General features: G+C 46.6%; 1 protein-coding gene across 10 annotated transcripts in view; it reads left to right on the top strand.

Moving 5' to 3' along the window:
- The window catches only part of LOC119956439 (inositol 1,4,5-triphosphate receptor associated 2-like), a 140966-nt gene that overhangs the window by 36356 nt on the left and 89422 nt on the right, over positions 1 to 15188 (top strand). For all 10 annotated transcript variants that reach the window (XR_005458638.1, XM_038783667.1, XM_038783670.1 and 7 more), the window contains 2 exons: positions 938 to 999; positions 1916 to 1982. Coding sequence is in view for 9 of the 10 variants with exons in the window: in XM_038783667.1 (XP_038639595.1) it covers positions 938 to 999; positions 1916 to 1982 (129 nt within the window). In the remaining variant the exon portion in view is untranslated. The remainder of the gene's footprint in view (positions 1 to 937; positions 1000 to 1915; positions 1983 to 15188) is intronic.

Raw genomic sequence — 15188 nt, 5'->3', positions numbered from 1 at the left:
TACCAGGGCAGGTCAAAGGTTAGGAATCCTGCGGCGAGTGCCCCCCCCCCCCCCAAAAGCCTGTCCACCATCTACAAGGCACAAGTCGGGAGTGTAATGGAACACTCCACTTGCCTGGATGAGTGAAGCTCCAACTACACTCAAGAAGCTCAATGGCATCCAGGTCAAAGCTGCCCACTCGATTGCTCCTCCTTCCACAAAAATTCAAACCCTCACACCGACTAACAGTGGCAGCCGTGTGTACCATCTACAAGATGCACTGCAGTAACTCACCAAGGTTTCTTAGACACCACCTTCCAAACCCGCGACCACTACCATCTCGAAAGACATGAGCAGCAGATACCTGGGAACACTACCACAGACGTTCCCCACCAAGTCACTCACCACCACCTCTTTCATTGTCGCTGGGGCAATGGCCTGGAATTCCATCCCTAACAGCACCGTGGGTGTACCTACATCTCGAACTGCAACGTTCAAGAAGGCAGCTCATTGCCATCTTCTGAAGGTAACTAGGAATGGCAATAAATGCTGGCCTAACCTGCGATGCTCGAATCCTGTAAATGAATAATGAAACGAGGAATAGGGCAGTGTCTTTTTGAAAAAAAAGGAACAATGTAGGTGTAAATACACTTTAGCACCTGCCTCCTCACTCAAGTCTCATTTAAGCACATTTCAGGAGATCCGGCTCTTTCAAGCAGCCTCACTGTGTTCCCGGAGGTAAAGGAATTTGAGATAAAAGTAAAATGGTAAGTGTACAGGTGGTTAACTTGTTAAGTGCATTTTTTAGTAATAATGGACTATATTGAATAATAATAACCAGATTGTGTATAATGAGGCTTGGTTTCAGAGACTTTAGATGGTAAGAGTGGTTTAGATTTCCATTGCTTAAGAAATAAAATAGCTGGTAACTTGACTATTAAAAATATAATCTCTCTAGGTTTTCCAATAGAAAGAATGAAGAGGCCACACCCTTTGAAAACATTTGTATTTTACAGACAGGTTTGTATCATGATGTCCCAATCTTTAAATGTTAATTGGTAAGGAGAGGATACTGAAGTTAATATTTTGAGTTTTAGGATTTTATTTCCACTGGCCATTGAAAGGTTCTGCATAAAATTGAAGCAAGATAGCACATGCATGTAGCAATAATATTGGATATAGGCCCCTAACCAAATGGGAACAGAGTACAAGAGCGAGGGCGTTTAGCTGTGTGTTTCCTGGCGCAGTGCCGAGAAACACGCAGCTATTTCACTCCTGTCCAGTTAGATGCGGGAAAGCGCACCCACGACCGTACTCAGCTCTGCTCGCTGGAACTCAGTGCAGCGAGAGATCAGGACACCATTTTAAAATGGCGTCCCGATCTCTTGAGCTCCTGATGTGATCCCCAAACTCCCCCCAATTCACTATAAGGGGGTTCCTAGGCCCCCTTGCACCCACGCTGTGCACCCATGGCCCAATCACTGCGCGAGAAATGCCAGCTTGGCACTGCCAGTACGGCACTTTGTCAGTGCCACTGCCAGCTGGCAATGCCATCTGGGCACCTTGGAAGTACCAGTCTGGCACCCAGGTGACTCTACCAGGGTCCCATGCTGACAGGGCTGGGGTAGCTGCCCAGAGGGCAAGCACCTGGGGGCTTCCAATTCCCTGGGAGACCCCCACGGGTGCCATTCAGTCTGGACCCCGTTTGTGGAGATCAGCACTTGGGTTAGATACCGACGCCTTGGTTACCTCTGGGAACTACAAATTTGAGTGAGACTAACTGTCTTGCTCTAATATGTGTAGATTTGCTGTATTTACAGGAACAATGGATTGGAGAATCAGGGCTACTATTTTCTATTTCTGACTAATTTTTCTTTGAGCCTGGCTCCTCCTCTGGAATCATGTGTTATAGAATTAACCCCTGTGTTTTTCCTAGATAAGAAATCTGATACAACCTCAGGGCAACTGGAAGGGTACGGAGGTGACGTAAACAGAGGAAACCTGTAAGTATTGGACTTAACATCAGCAGCAATGAAGCAAGCATGTTCAGTAATGCTGGTCAGTAGACATAACAGAATATCATTGTACTCACCACACAACTGCATCAGGAATTCTCAACCTATTTTAGTTCCTCGAGGCCGAGAACCCCTTCCACGTTTAAAAATTCCACGTTCCCTGTAACACAAGTATGTTGTATAAATATAAAGTGGCTGGAACTTTCTGGCTGGTCGCACCGGCAGGATCTACCAGTCCCACTGGCGGTGTGAGTTCCCCAGCGGCGAGGCATGCATTCAACAGAAACCCTGTTGACAATAATGGGACAAGAAGGTTTCGCTGTTGCCAATAGTGGGCTGCCTACACGGACCAGTATAAGTGTTAAAATCAGTTATGCAATTACAAAAACAAACATTGCTTGTCCTTATATATTTCATGTTTAGTAATTAATTGTCTCTAATTTAGAGAGTGTCAAAGATTCATTGTAAGAAGTCTTACAACACCAGGTTAAAGTCCAACAGGTTTGTTTCAAACACGAGCTTTCGGAGCACGGCTCCTTCTTCAGGTGAAGGAGCCGTGCTCCGAAAGCTCGTGTTTGAAACAAACCTGTTGGACTTTAACCTGGTGTTGTAAGACTTCTTACTGTGCTCACCCCAGTCCAACGCCGGCATCTCCACATCAAGATTCATTGGACAGTACATGTGTAGAAATTGTACACTGCGATTGAGGTATATCTTCACTTAAAGTACATATTAACCTTAAATTCAAGTAGCTGACATCATATTTCCTTCCTTTACCCGTGTTAATAGTGGCTTTGTTTTTACTCACACCACCTCCGCCTCCTCTATGTTCTCTGGCCCTTATTGAATTTGATGAAGGAAGTTCTGTATCATTTCTCTGTGGGTTTGTTGTTTTGAAGCTGATGGTGGAGTTAAAAAAATGCTCATATCTGTTATTTATTACGTGAGTACAAGGACTTTTCCAATTCTTTGTCATTTGTTTCAGACTAAATAAAAATTACTTGTGAAGTCATTAATTTCCAAGTTTTTGGCATGTTATAAATACACACCAATCAGGGATGGGCATAAATGACAGCATTGCTTATCTTCCAAGAACCAAAATATATTAAAATACCCTAGCCCTCAACCAAATGGGCAATTGTATCATCAGATACCTCCCATGGCTGAGCCAAGCTGTGTGCTGACCTGTTTTCCAGTATGTGTATTGTAGCAGTAATTTTGCTTTTTTTTACTTATATTTGTGACCCTGCACCACATTCATTCCAAATAACAATAAGAATCTTTATTATTGTCACAAGTAGGTTTACATTAATACTGCCATGAAGTTACTGTGAAAATCCCCTAGTTGCCACACTCCGGCGCCTGTTCGGCTTACTTTATGAGTTACACAGAGGGAGAATTTAGAATGTCCAAATCACCCAACGGCACATCTTTCGGGACTCATGGGAGGAAACCGGAGCATCCGGAGGAAACCCGTGCAGAAACGGGAGGAATGTGCAAACTCCGCACAGACAGTGACCCAAGCCGGGAATCGAACCTGGGACCCTGGTGCTGTGAAGAAACAGTGCTAACCACTGTGCTACCATGCCACCCAAATCCTTGGGAGGCGCTGCATGATGGGTTCCTGGGCAGTCATCTGTCTCATGGGTTATTGGAATGGTTTCCTGCGGATGGCAAAATAGTGACTCCAGCAGAGTTCGGGATGTATCTGGGATTCGGGGTTTAGGAGAAGAGAAACTGAGATGAAATTTGTCTGATTAACTGTCAACATATCCCCCATTTGAGTGGAATTAGGATTTGCCTGGAAGTCACAGCCTTTCCCCAGTTGATTTTGTATGATAGCTCCATGCCCTGCTGTCTGTCCCCAGGTTCATCTTTCAACTCCACACATTAACTTATAACCTTTTTAAAGCGAAACACTGCTGCCGATAGCTTCCAACAGCATTCCACCTTCCAGTGGCCTGACTGTACGGCAGGTGCAGCATGGGGCTTGCTGATTTGAAAATGGGTGCTGCTGAATTTTGTAATGGCAATAAAGAAAGTACTAGTTTTACCTACAAATTGAAGGACCCCTTGCAACTTTCTCATGGACCTCCACTTGGTTAAGTGTTCAATCGTTTTGTAAAAGATCAAAGACCAAATAAATGCGCAAGAATGGTGTAATATCCCACATGGGCAGCACAACGTTGGAATGCTCGTCTTCTCTCTGCTCCTTGCAAAGTATGAACTCCCTGCCAGGGTTGGGCTTTATAAATTACTGGATATATATAAGGTCAGCCAGTAAGGCACCGACCAGAAAAAGTAAAGATCTACAGGTAGTGTATATATTGTTTGTATAAATAAAACTTTATTTTAATTTTATTTGGTGTGGACACCCTATGTCCTTACTTAAAAACTGGTTTCAGGGGAGCTTTGCCAGAGCCATACTCTCAGCAAATGTATCACTGCAGCCACCAAGGAGCAGCCCTTGGATTTGCCTGGAGGCCATGAAAGAAAATGTTTCTTTCATGTTGGCTGTGATTCAGCCGCTGGACACACCGGCTGAATCCTGCGAGAGTCACAAATCGGGTTGTGCGCTAGGCTGATTACGGGTCACCTGGCTTGTCCCGCCTGGCGCAACCTGGAAGCATGGTCTCGCTGGGCGTGATTTGTAGGTCATTGGAGATCAGCGACAGGACAGGGCATCACCAGGAACACTTCCGAGGGGAAGAAGGACCCTACCCATTATAAAGGTGGTGGGGGGGGGGTAGTTGAAGGGAGTTTCCAGGAGCCACTAGAAGGTTGGTTGTGGAGGTGGGGTGGGGGGGAGGGGGGGGGGGGGGCGAAGGGGGATCCAAAACACAAGGAGAACCTGAAATGAGGTGATGCAGAGATTGGCGCTGCCGAACAAAAGGGCGCCCTGATCTGAGAGGAGTTGGTCAGGAAATTGACTAAAATGTGGCCTTGGAGTGGTGAAACTTCCTGTTCATTCTCTTATTTCCCATTTCTTTCACTTTGCCATTATTATTTTTGATCCATGGCTGATTAATGGACATGTATCTTTAAGTCAAGCAGCAGAATTCAGAAGTTACAGGAGAGAGTACTAGTTGCTGGTGGTTGGACAGGAGGTTTCAGACTCAGTTTGATTGATTGGTTGGTGGCCAATGAATGGACAAGAAGGCCTGGCAATGGGTGGCGATTGGATCCTATCCCAGTGGAATGCTTTTCAGAGTCTCAAGGAGTTTCAGTTTGAATCCTGGCAGCTTAGAGAGAAGATCCTACTTTATTCTCTGTGTTCCTCTCCAGAAAGACTGGGTGCTGCATTTCTGAACCTGCAGAATACCTGAATGAGCCTTTCTACAGGAAAGCCAGTACAGGCTGCAAACAGGTTGGTCCATATTTAAGAACTCAGCGACCAACCTAAATGAGTATGCCACCACCGTCACAGACTTCATCAGCAAATGTGTGGACGACTGTGTCAAAGAAAGCAGTACGTATGTTCCACAACCGGAAACCATGGCTCAATCGCGAGATTGACTCCCTACTGAAGGACAGGTCTGAGGTGTTCACTCAGGCGACCCTGACCTATACAAGAAATCCAGGTATGAACTCTGCAAAGTCATCCGAGATGCCAAGAGAGAATATTAGACCAAGCTAGAGTCATAGACTAGCGTAACAGACTCTCGGCGGTTGTGGCAAGGCCTAAACAATATAACGGGCTACAAAGCCCAGCTGAGCAGTTTCTCCAGCAGCAGCACACCCCTCCCCGATGAACTCAATGCATTCTATGCTCGGTGCAAGCAGGAAACCAACAATCTGCTGTTGAATGCCCCAGCAGCCAATAACACACACATACCTACCATTACAACTTCCAAAGTCAGGTCAGCTTTCCTGAAAGTGAATCCTCGGAAGGCGACGGGTCCGGACGGGATCTCTGGCCGTGCACTCAGAGCCTGCGTGGACCAGCTGGCAGATGTGTTCCCAGACATCTTTAACCTGTCCCTACTCCGCTCTGAGGTCCCACCTGCTTCAAGAAGACCACCATCATACCTATGCCAAAGAAGAACCAGGCAACATGCCTCAATGACTACCGTCCGGTGACCCTGACTTCAGTCATAATGAAGTGCTTCGAGAGGTTGGTCATGAAGCGCATCATCTCCATTCTCCCAGATCGCCTTGATCCACTGCAATTTGCATACCGGCAGAACCAGTCCATAGTAGACTCCATCTCCCTGTCCCTATGCTCATCCCTACAGCATCTAGACAACAAGGACTCCTACATCAGACTCCAATTTATTGACTACAGCTCCGCCTTCCAACACCATAATCCCAGCCAAACTCATATCAAAGCTCCAAAATTTGGGACTTGGCTCCTCACTGTGCAACTGGTTACTCGGGTTTCTGATGCACATACCACAATCGGTAAGAATGAACAACACCTCCTCCACAATAGTCCTCAATACCGGGGCCCGCAAAGCTGCGTACTTAGCCCCCTACTATACTCCCTGTACACACACGGCTATGTGGCAAAATTTGGTTCCAACTCCATCTGCATGTTTGCTGACAATACAACAATAGTGGGCCGGAACTTAAATAACGACGATTCAGAATACAGGAGGGAAATAGAGAACCCAGTGGAGTGGTGCAGTGACAACGATCTATCCCTCAATGCCAGCAAAACTAAAGAGCTGGTCATTGACTTCAAGAAGCAAAATACTGTCCACACCCCTGTCAGTATCAACGGGGCCAAGGTGGAGATGGGTAGCAGTTTCAAATTCCATGGGTTAAACAACTCTAAACATCTGTCCTGGTCCACCCACGTCGACGCTACCACCAAGAAAGCACAACAGCGCCTATACTTCCTCAGGAAACTAAGGAAATTTGGCATGTCCACATTAACTCTTACCAACTTTTACAGATGCACTATAGAAAGCATCCTATCTGGCTACATCACAGCCTGGTATGGCAACTGCTCGGCCCAAGACCTCAAGAAACTTCAGAGAGTCGTGAATACCGCCCAGTCCATCACACAAACCTGCCTCCCATCAACTGACTCCATCTACACCTCCCGCTGCCGGGAGAAAGCGGGCAGCATAATCAAAGACCCCCTCCCACCAGGCTTACTCACTCTTCCAACTTCTTCCATCGGGCAGGAGATCCAAAAGTCTGAGAACACGCACGAACAGACTCAAAAGCAGCTTCTTTCCTTCTGTTACCAGATTCCTGAACGACCCTCTTATGGACTGACCTCATTAACACTAAACCCCTGTATGCTTCATCCGATGCCGGTGCTTATGTAGTTACATTGTATACCTCGTGTTACCCTATTATGTATTTTCTTTTATTTCCTTTTTCTTTTCATGTACTTAATGATCTGTTAAGCTGCTCGCAGAAAAATACTTTTCACTGTACCTTGGTACACGTGACAATAAACAAATCCAAATCCCTGTATGCTTCACCCGATGCCGGTGTGTATGTCGTTACATTGTGTACCTTGTGTTGCCCTATTATTTATTTTATTTTTATTTTTCGTGTACTTAATGACCTGTTGAACTGCTCGCAGAAAATTACTTTTCACTGTACATGTGACAATAAACAAATTCAAATCTGAAAACCTGGATGAATGAATCTTCAGAGAAGACTATGACAGGCTGCTGTCAGGGACTTTAACTTGCAAGCTTACTGTGAAAGAAGTTGTGCTAAAATCAATTACCTGAAACAAAGACTCTTTTTCCTTATTATTTTTATCTTTTTCCAACCCTCTTTGTTTGGCCTGTGTGTGTTGAGGGTGGGGGTCGGGGGGGGGGGGGGGGGTTAAAGTGGGAAGTTAGGAATTTGTTAATAGTTAATCAATTGCATTTGCTGCACAGTTCATTACAATTCTTGTTATAAATAAACAATAATTGTGTTTACATTTACAAACCAAGTGACTGTAATTATTGGGTAGCCAAGGACCACAGACTTTGGGTATTTTTATATGAATTATTGGATAATTCACTAGTGTTGTGTCTCTGAGATAAGTGGGGCTGGAATTGACTATGCATTTGCCCAGGGTGTCATAACACCCAAAAAAGCAGCAATGTGGCAGTGGATAGAAGGGTGAATCTTAATGCTGCAGCCGCCGGGAAACACCCTGCCAAACCTGCCCAAAGGCAGACTTGAAAGTCTGCTGAATCGTGCTCATTATCTCACAATTTGTTTTTGTGAAAGTTTCATTTTAATAATTGACTGAGTAAATGTGTCTATGGTCCAAAGACTTAAAAGGAAATTGTGACTGCTGCCCAATCTTTCTTTCTGGCCTGTTCTCACTAATTACCCTGAGTTGTTGAAACTATTAGCACCATCTGTTGGTAACCCGGGAGGAAGAAATCATGTTCTGCTGCAGCATTGATGTGGCTATAGTAACTTCAAACTGTTGTGCAACCATTTTGCTCCTAAATTAAATTGGAAAACAAGAAAATGTCAGTCAATGTTTTGAGGGCAGAGGGCCTCAGATTTTCAGCGACGCAGTGGAATTCTTGCTGTCAGACTGCAGCAGAGGAGGAAAAGCTGCAGTGATGGCCAAATGGCATGAAGTGGCTATACCAGTAACTGCCACATCTAACAACCCCACTGGTATGAAAGCAACACCAGAAGGAGCTCAGCAAACACATTAAGTTGAGTAAGCTTTTAGTTACAGTCCTCATTTAATACTGGTGTTTCTTTGCTGCAAATTAGATTTTACTCTCTTCGTATGCCACAATGTGTAGTTCATTCTCAAATGCCCATGGACAACATATGAATAGGGACAGGATCAGGCCATGTGACCCTTCGAGTCTGATCAAACATGTTAAGATCACGGCAGAATTTCGACTTTACTACCCTTTTCCTATATGCTCTAGAAACACAAGTTTTGTGTCATCTGCAAACTTTGAAATTGTTCCCTGCACACTAAGATATAGATCAGTAAGCATTTTCCTATATTGGGTTAGGTGGAATGGCCATGCTAAATTTGTCCCTTAGTGTCCAAAGGTTAGGTCGGGTTACAGGGATTGGGCGGAGGAGTGGGCCTGGGTAGGGTGTTCTTTCAGAGGGTCATTACAGACTTGATGAGCCAAATAGCTTTCTTCTGCACTGTAGGGATACTTGTTTAGGACCTAATACCAACCCCTGGGGAATACCACTACAACCCTTCCTCCTGCCCAAAAAATATCTATTGACCATTACTCTCTGCTTCCTATTATTCAGCCAATTTTGTATCCATGTTGCTACTGTTCCTTGAACTATAACGAGAAATCCATGCTGGCCCTTTCTAATCAACCCACATTTTTCCATCTGACTGCTATTCTATCCCGAATAATTGTTTCTGGAAGCTTGCCCACCGCTGATGTTAAACTGACTTTCTGTAATTCCTGTGGCTATCCTTACAATCTTTTTCGAACAAAGACATAATTTTTGCAACTCTCTAGTCCTCTATGCCCCCCAGCTCTCACCAGATGAAGGAGCTGCGTTCCGAAAGCGAGTGATCCCAAATAAACTCGTTGGACTTTAAGTCTGGAGAAGACGGGGAGATAATAATAATTATTATTATGGCTAGCACCCCATTCTCACTTTGTTAAATTTCCTTGCATGCATGTCATCCAGTCCTGATACCTTGTCAACTTTAAGTACCGACAGTCTATTTAACGCTTTCTTCTTATCAGTTTTGAACTCTTCTGGGCACAGGGTTTCCTCATCTGCCACCATGGCCTCTGTAGCATCCACCTCCTTGGTAAAGACGGATGCAAAGTGTTCATTTAATATTTTTGTATTTTTGTATTCCCCTTTTTGTTGGCTGCCAGCTTTTTCTCATAATCCCTCTTCACTTCTCTAATGTGATTTTTCACCTCCCCTCTGAATCTTCTGTATTCTGCTTCGTTTTCTACCAGTCACCTGTCAAAAGCACAAAGTGTTCTGGATTTGCTTTTTCTGCATTTTCCTTTTAAGGGAACAAACTTTAACTGTGCCTGAGCCATTTCTATTTTGAAGGTAACCTATTGTTCATCAACAGTTTTTCATACCAATCTTTTGTTCCAGTCTAACTGGCTCAGCCCCTTGCCCCATTGAAGTCGGCTCCTTTTAAAGAGGGCAGCACAATAGCATTGTGGATAGCACAATTGCTTCACAGCTCCAGGGTCCCAGGTTCGATTCCTGCTTGGGTCACTGTCTGTGCGGAGTCTGCACATCCTCCCCATGTGTGCATGGGTTTCCTCCGAGTGCTCCGGTTTCCTCCCACAGTCCAAAGATGTGCAGGTTAGGTGGATTGGCCATGATAAATTGCCCTTAGTGTCCAAAATTGCCTTTAGTGTTGGGTGGGGTTACTGGGTTATGGGGATAGGGTGGAGGTGTTGGCCTTGGGTGGGGTGCTCTTTCCAAGAGTCGGTGCAGACTCGATGGGCCAAATGGCCTCTTTCTGCACTGTAAATTCTATGATAATCAATTGGGGGAGAGTCGACATCAAAGAAAAGAGGCAATGCAGAGGAAGAATAATTAACTGGGGAAGAACCAATTACTGCATGAGGACTCTCCAATCCCTAAGTGCTGCAATGTTCTGTAGTCTTTCTCCAATTAAATAATATTCAGCTTCTTTATTCTTCCTACCAAAGTGCATAACTTCGGACTTCGAAGGCGGCCATGGAGTGAGTGGTCGCATATTTGGTGGTTCCCGCTAAAGGTGGAATTCTATGATCTTTTCAATTAAGGGATGCTGAATGGTGAAAGGTGCATGAGCACTGAACGATAGTATGCTCTGTCAGTGAGTCTGGTTTATGGCTTGACCAGAAATGTAATGAGAAGGAGGCAGCAGCTTGAGCGAGACGTTATGCAAGATGCAACACAAGAAAGATGGCAGAGCGTGCTGGGGCAGCGTTGCCAACCCATTGAGAGAGTGGAGCAGAGGTTGGAGGTGCAGGACCTGGTGCTCCAGAAAGTGGAGGGGTAGGTAGGCAAATAAGAGGAATTGTTGGCCTCGATGGAGGTTGAGGGATAAGGGAAGGCCTCGAGAATTGGTCAAGGAGGCAGAACCTATGGATTGTGGGGCTGCCTGAAGGGATCGAGGGAAAGCAGGCCACAAAATATGTGCTGAACATGTTTGAGAAGTTGGCGAGGGAGGGGGTCTTTAACCGTCCCACCGAGGTGGATCGAGCGCTCAGGGCGCTGAGGAGGAGGCCGAAGGTGGGGGAGGCTCCAAGGGTTTTCGTGGCACGGCTGCATCACTCTTGAGAAGATTTTGAGATGGGCGACGCAGACAAGAAAGTGCACTTGGGAAGGTAACGAGCTGAGGATCTACCAAGACTTGGGAGTGGAACTGGCCGGGTATAATTGCATCAAGGCTGCCCCCTACAAGGGTGGGGTGAAGTTTGGGGTGTTGTACCCTGCTCGTTTGTGGGTCAGGCATCCGAACCGGATGTTTTACGGGTGCATTGGAGGGGAGACTGGTGGTGCTGATGAGAGCATATGCTCCCAATTAGGATGATGTGGGGTTTGTGAAGAGACCGTTGTGTGCCATTCCAGATCTGGATACCCGTGCGTTGATAGTGGGGCGGGGGGCGGGGGGGGGGGGGGGGGGGGGGGGGGGGGTGGATTTCTAACACAGAGCTGGAGCAGAGGGTGGATAGGTCCCAGCCGCACTCACTGGCTGGTGCCATTGATAGCGGAAATGTTCGAGGACGTGATGGATAGGGGTATCTTGCTGAAAAGGACAGGGCAGGTCCCCATCTCGTTGTTGGTTAAGAAGGACAAGGATACGGTGAGATATGGTCCATATATCAGAAAGTAGATGCCAGGATATTGGCAAATGTGCCAGCGTTCAGGTTGGAGGGTACCTACCTTCCAAAGTTGATTGGGGAGAGCCAGACAGGGTTTGAAAAGGGCAGGCATTTGCCCTCAAATGTGAGGAGGCTGTTGAATGTGGTGCTTTCATGGCAGAGCGAAGGGAGACTGAGGTGAGCCTTACGGGCAGGCCCCTATTGTTCTGCGGCAGGTTCCCGTCATGCAAGGTCTTCCCTGTCCTGGTGCTCTCGTCACTGCATCTGCTATGGCAGCATAGATAGCTTGCAAAGTAGGCAAAGTTCAAATGCCATTTCTCTGGTGAGGGGTGTGAGAGAGACAGCGACGGTCAGCAAGGTGATGCTTCTCTTGACCATCCAAACTCCCCAAATTACGTGGTCATCCTGAGTTTGACAGCTCAGCTACTTTGACCATTCCCCCCCCATCCAACTCCTACCCCCCATCCAACTCCCCCCCCCCCCCCCCCCCCCCCCCCCTCCCTCCCTCCACAGCCGCCTCTAAATCATGTGCTTGATACTGAAGCCCCGTCCCCACACCAGGGGCATCCAGCCCTTGATGTGAGTAATAACCCTCACCCCTGTTAGTGGGTGGAGGCCCGCCCTGCTGGGGCTCATAAACTTGCCCTTTAAAAGCTGGCCCAGACTGGGACCAGCACTTCCGGTAGTTCGACTGGGACTTGAGTTGTAAATTGCGTTGCGTCATTTACGTTAACTAAATAAATGTTATTTAACTTACTTTCTCGGGCCTCCTGTGCTTTTATACTGGTGTCGAGGAAAGATACAGCAGCTGAGATTCTAGCTGTCCTTACCGCACCATGGGAGTGAGGTCAATGGGATTTTAAAAATGCTGCTTTTCAGGAGGCTAGAGACCTTTGACACATGCATAGATTGGGCCCAGTGTACTGAGCAGATGGGGTGATTCTTCGAGGCAAATGGTATCAATGGAGAAGGCTGACAGAAGTTAATACTCCTGAGCGCCTGTGGGGTCCTGACATTCAGCGTAATCAAGAGCCTTCCCTGCCTCGCAGCCCTGAACTCAATGTTCACTGAGCTCTTGGAACTTGTTGTGAATCACAATGACCCCAAGCCACCTGTAATGTAAAGGTACCAGTTCAATATGGCTGGACGAACCCCTGGATAGTCGGTGATGGAATTCCTTAACGCAGCTTTGTAATATTGCAGAACACTATGACTTGGTCCATCCCTCCCTGAGATGTTAAGAGATCATTTGATGTGTGGAATCAACAATATGGCAACCCAGAGAAAACTATTAGCGGAGCTGGCCTAGGACCTGAAAAGGGCCATAGAACTGACTCTCTCCTGCGAGGAGCTCCAGGGTTTCGTTGATTATGGCGTACACAGTTTGGGGTGGCCCTCATTCCAAAGAATGACACCCTCAAGTGACTGTGCTCGCGTGACTCAGTCACCACCAAATCAACAACCGGCAGTACAATATCGCAAACAGACGCCATGGCCAAGGGCCACCGTGGTCTGACAGGATATCTTCCCGGAGGATGGTGAGGGTTACCCACAACAGTGCTGCACTTGTCACAGGACTTGCAGCGGTTGAGGTCACCAGAACACGTCACCCTGGCCAGGTGACACTGAACCAGGACCTGGGACCCTCCCGAGGAGGAAGACCTGATGCAGCTGAATGACATCACGACCCCCAAAGTATCCACAATTAGGATAAAACCTCAAGTCAACAGTCACCCTCTAGACATGGAAATGGATACAGCCTGTTGTCTCTATTATTGGACTCTCCTTAGGCTCCGTATGGGATTTTTTCCCCTGGCCTTGAGTGATACAAAGGCCCCACTGACAGCATATACCAGGGAGCCGTTGGCGATCTGAAGTACCACGGTGACCTCAGTCACCCACAGTCAACAGACAGTTAGGCTACCACTGGTAATGGTGCAAGGGCCAGGACCCCGTCTTCTTGGCCATGATTGGTTAGAGAAACTCCATCTGAACTAGCAACAGATCTTCCGGTTAGGCACTGGCAGTTTATATGAAGGTCTTAGAAAGTATCCTTAGCTTTTCCAGGAGGGCCTAGGAAAAATAAAGGGGGCCGGGTGAAAGTTTATGTTGATCCGGAGGCCCAACTTCAGGGCCCGATTGGAAACACATGCCCTGTTTACAAAAATAGACTACTTTATATAACTAAAGAGCTTGGGATTCATATGCCCAGTCCAGTTCATGGAGTGGGCCACACCAGTGGTCCCGGTATTGAAACCAGATAAATCAGTCTGCCTGTGTGGTGATTATAAAATGATGGTGAATAGGACCTCCCGCTTGGACCGCTACCCCATGCTGCGTGTAGATGAAAGACCTGTACGTGAAATTATCCAGGGGCCACTTGTTCACGAAGCTCGGCATGAGCCATGTGTCCTTCCAGTTGGATTTAGACGTGGCATCAGAGAAGTATATTACCATCAACATCCACAGAGGGTTGTACCAATCTGGCTTCCTTTCGAGGTGTCACCAGCGTGTGTGATTTTTCAGCGAGTAGCTCATGACAGGAGCCACTGAGAAGGAGCACCTGGGCCACTTAGAGATCCTCTGGTCCATGTAGATGAATGTCTGAAGAGAGGCAAGAGCATGTTCAAGGGAAAAGTAGTCACATACTGTCGATAAGGACGGGTTACACCCAGTGGACGAAAAAGCTCTGACACCCAAAAATACAATAGAATTGAGGTTGTTTTTGGGGCTCGTAAATTATTATGAGAAGTTTATCCCAAACCTGGCTACCCTGTTGGCGCCCCTGTGTGCACTAATGAAGAAAAAATAAAAATGGGCCTGGAAAGTGCGACAGGAGGAAGAGTTGTCCAGAGTGAAACAGCAGTTCCTGTTATCTAAATAAATAAATAAATACTCTTTATTGTTACAAGTAGGCTTACATTAACATCGCAATGAAGTTACTGTACAAAGCCCCTAGTCGCCACATTCCGGCACTTGTTCGGGTACGCAGGGAGAATTCAGAATTCTCAGCTGATACGGGAATTGAACCCGCGCTGGTGACCTTGTTCTGCATCACAAACCAGCTGTCTAGCCCGCTGAGCTAAATCAGCCCCTAAACTATTGACACAGTACAATCTGTCAAGACCACCTGTCCCCACATGCGACGCCTTCCCATATGGCATTGGAACAGTGTTGTTCACAGATGGGTCAGATTGTCAGCATATGTGTCCTGAACCCTGTCCAATGTAGAGTGCAGAAAAAGAAAAAAGGACTGGCGGTGATATAAGCGGTAAAAAAAATTGCGCTAATATATGGCCGTCATTTTCCAGTGACCACGGACCATGTGCTTACTCGGCCTCTAAGGGAAATGTGATAATTCCACCGATAGCCTCAGCCCAAATCAAAAGCTGGGCACTGCTGTTGGCAGCTTATGAATATACATTTGAAC

The sequence above is a fragment of the Scyliorhinus canicula genome, chromosome 23 (assembly GCF_902713615.1).
Source record: "Scyliorhinus canicula chromosome 23, sScyCan1.1, whole genome shotgun sequence".
Lineage (NCBI taxonomy): Eukaryota > Metazoa > Chordata > Chondrichthyes > Carcharhiniformes > Scyliorhinidae > Scyliorhinus > Scyliorhinus canicula.
This window is presented reverse-complemented; position numbering and strand designations above follow the sequence as displayed.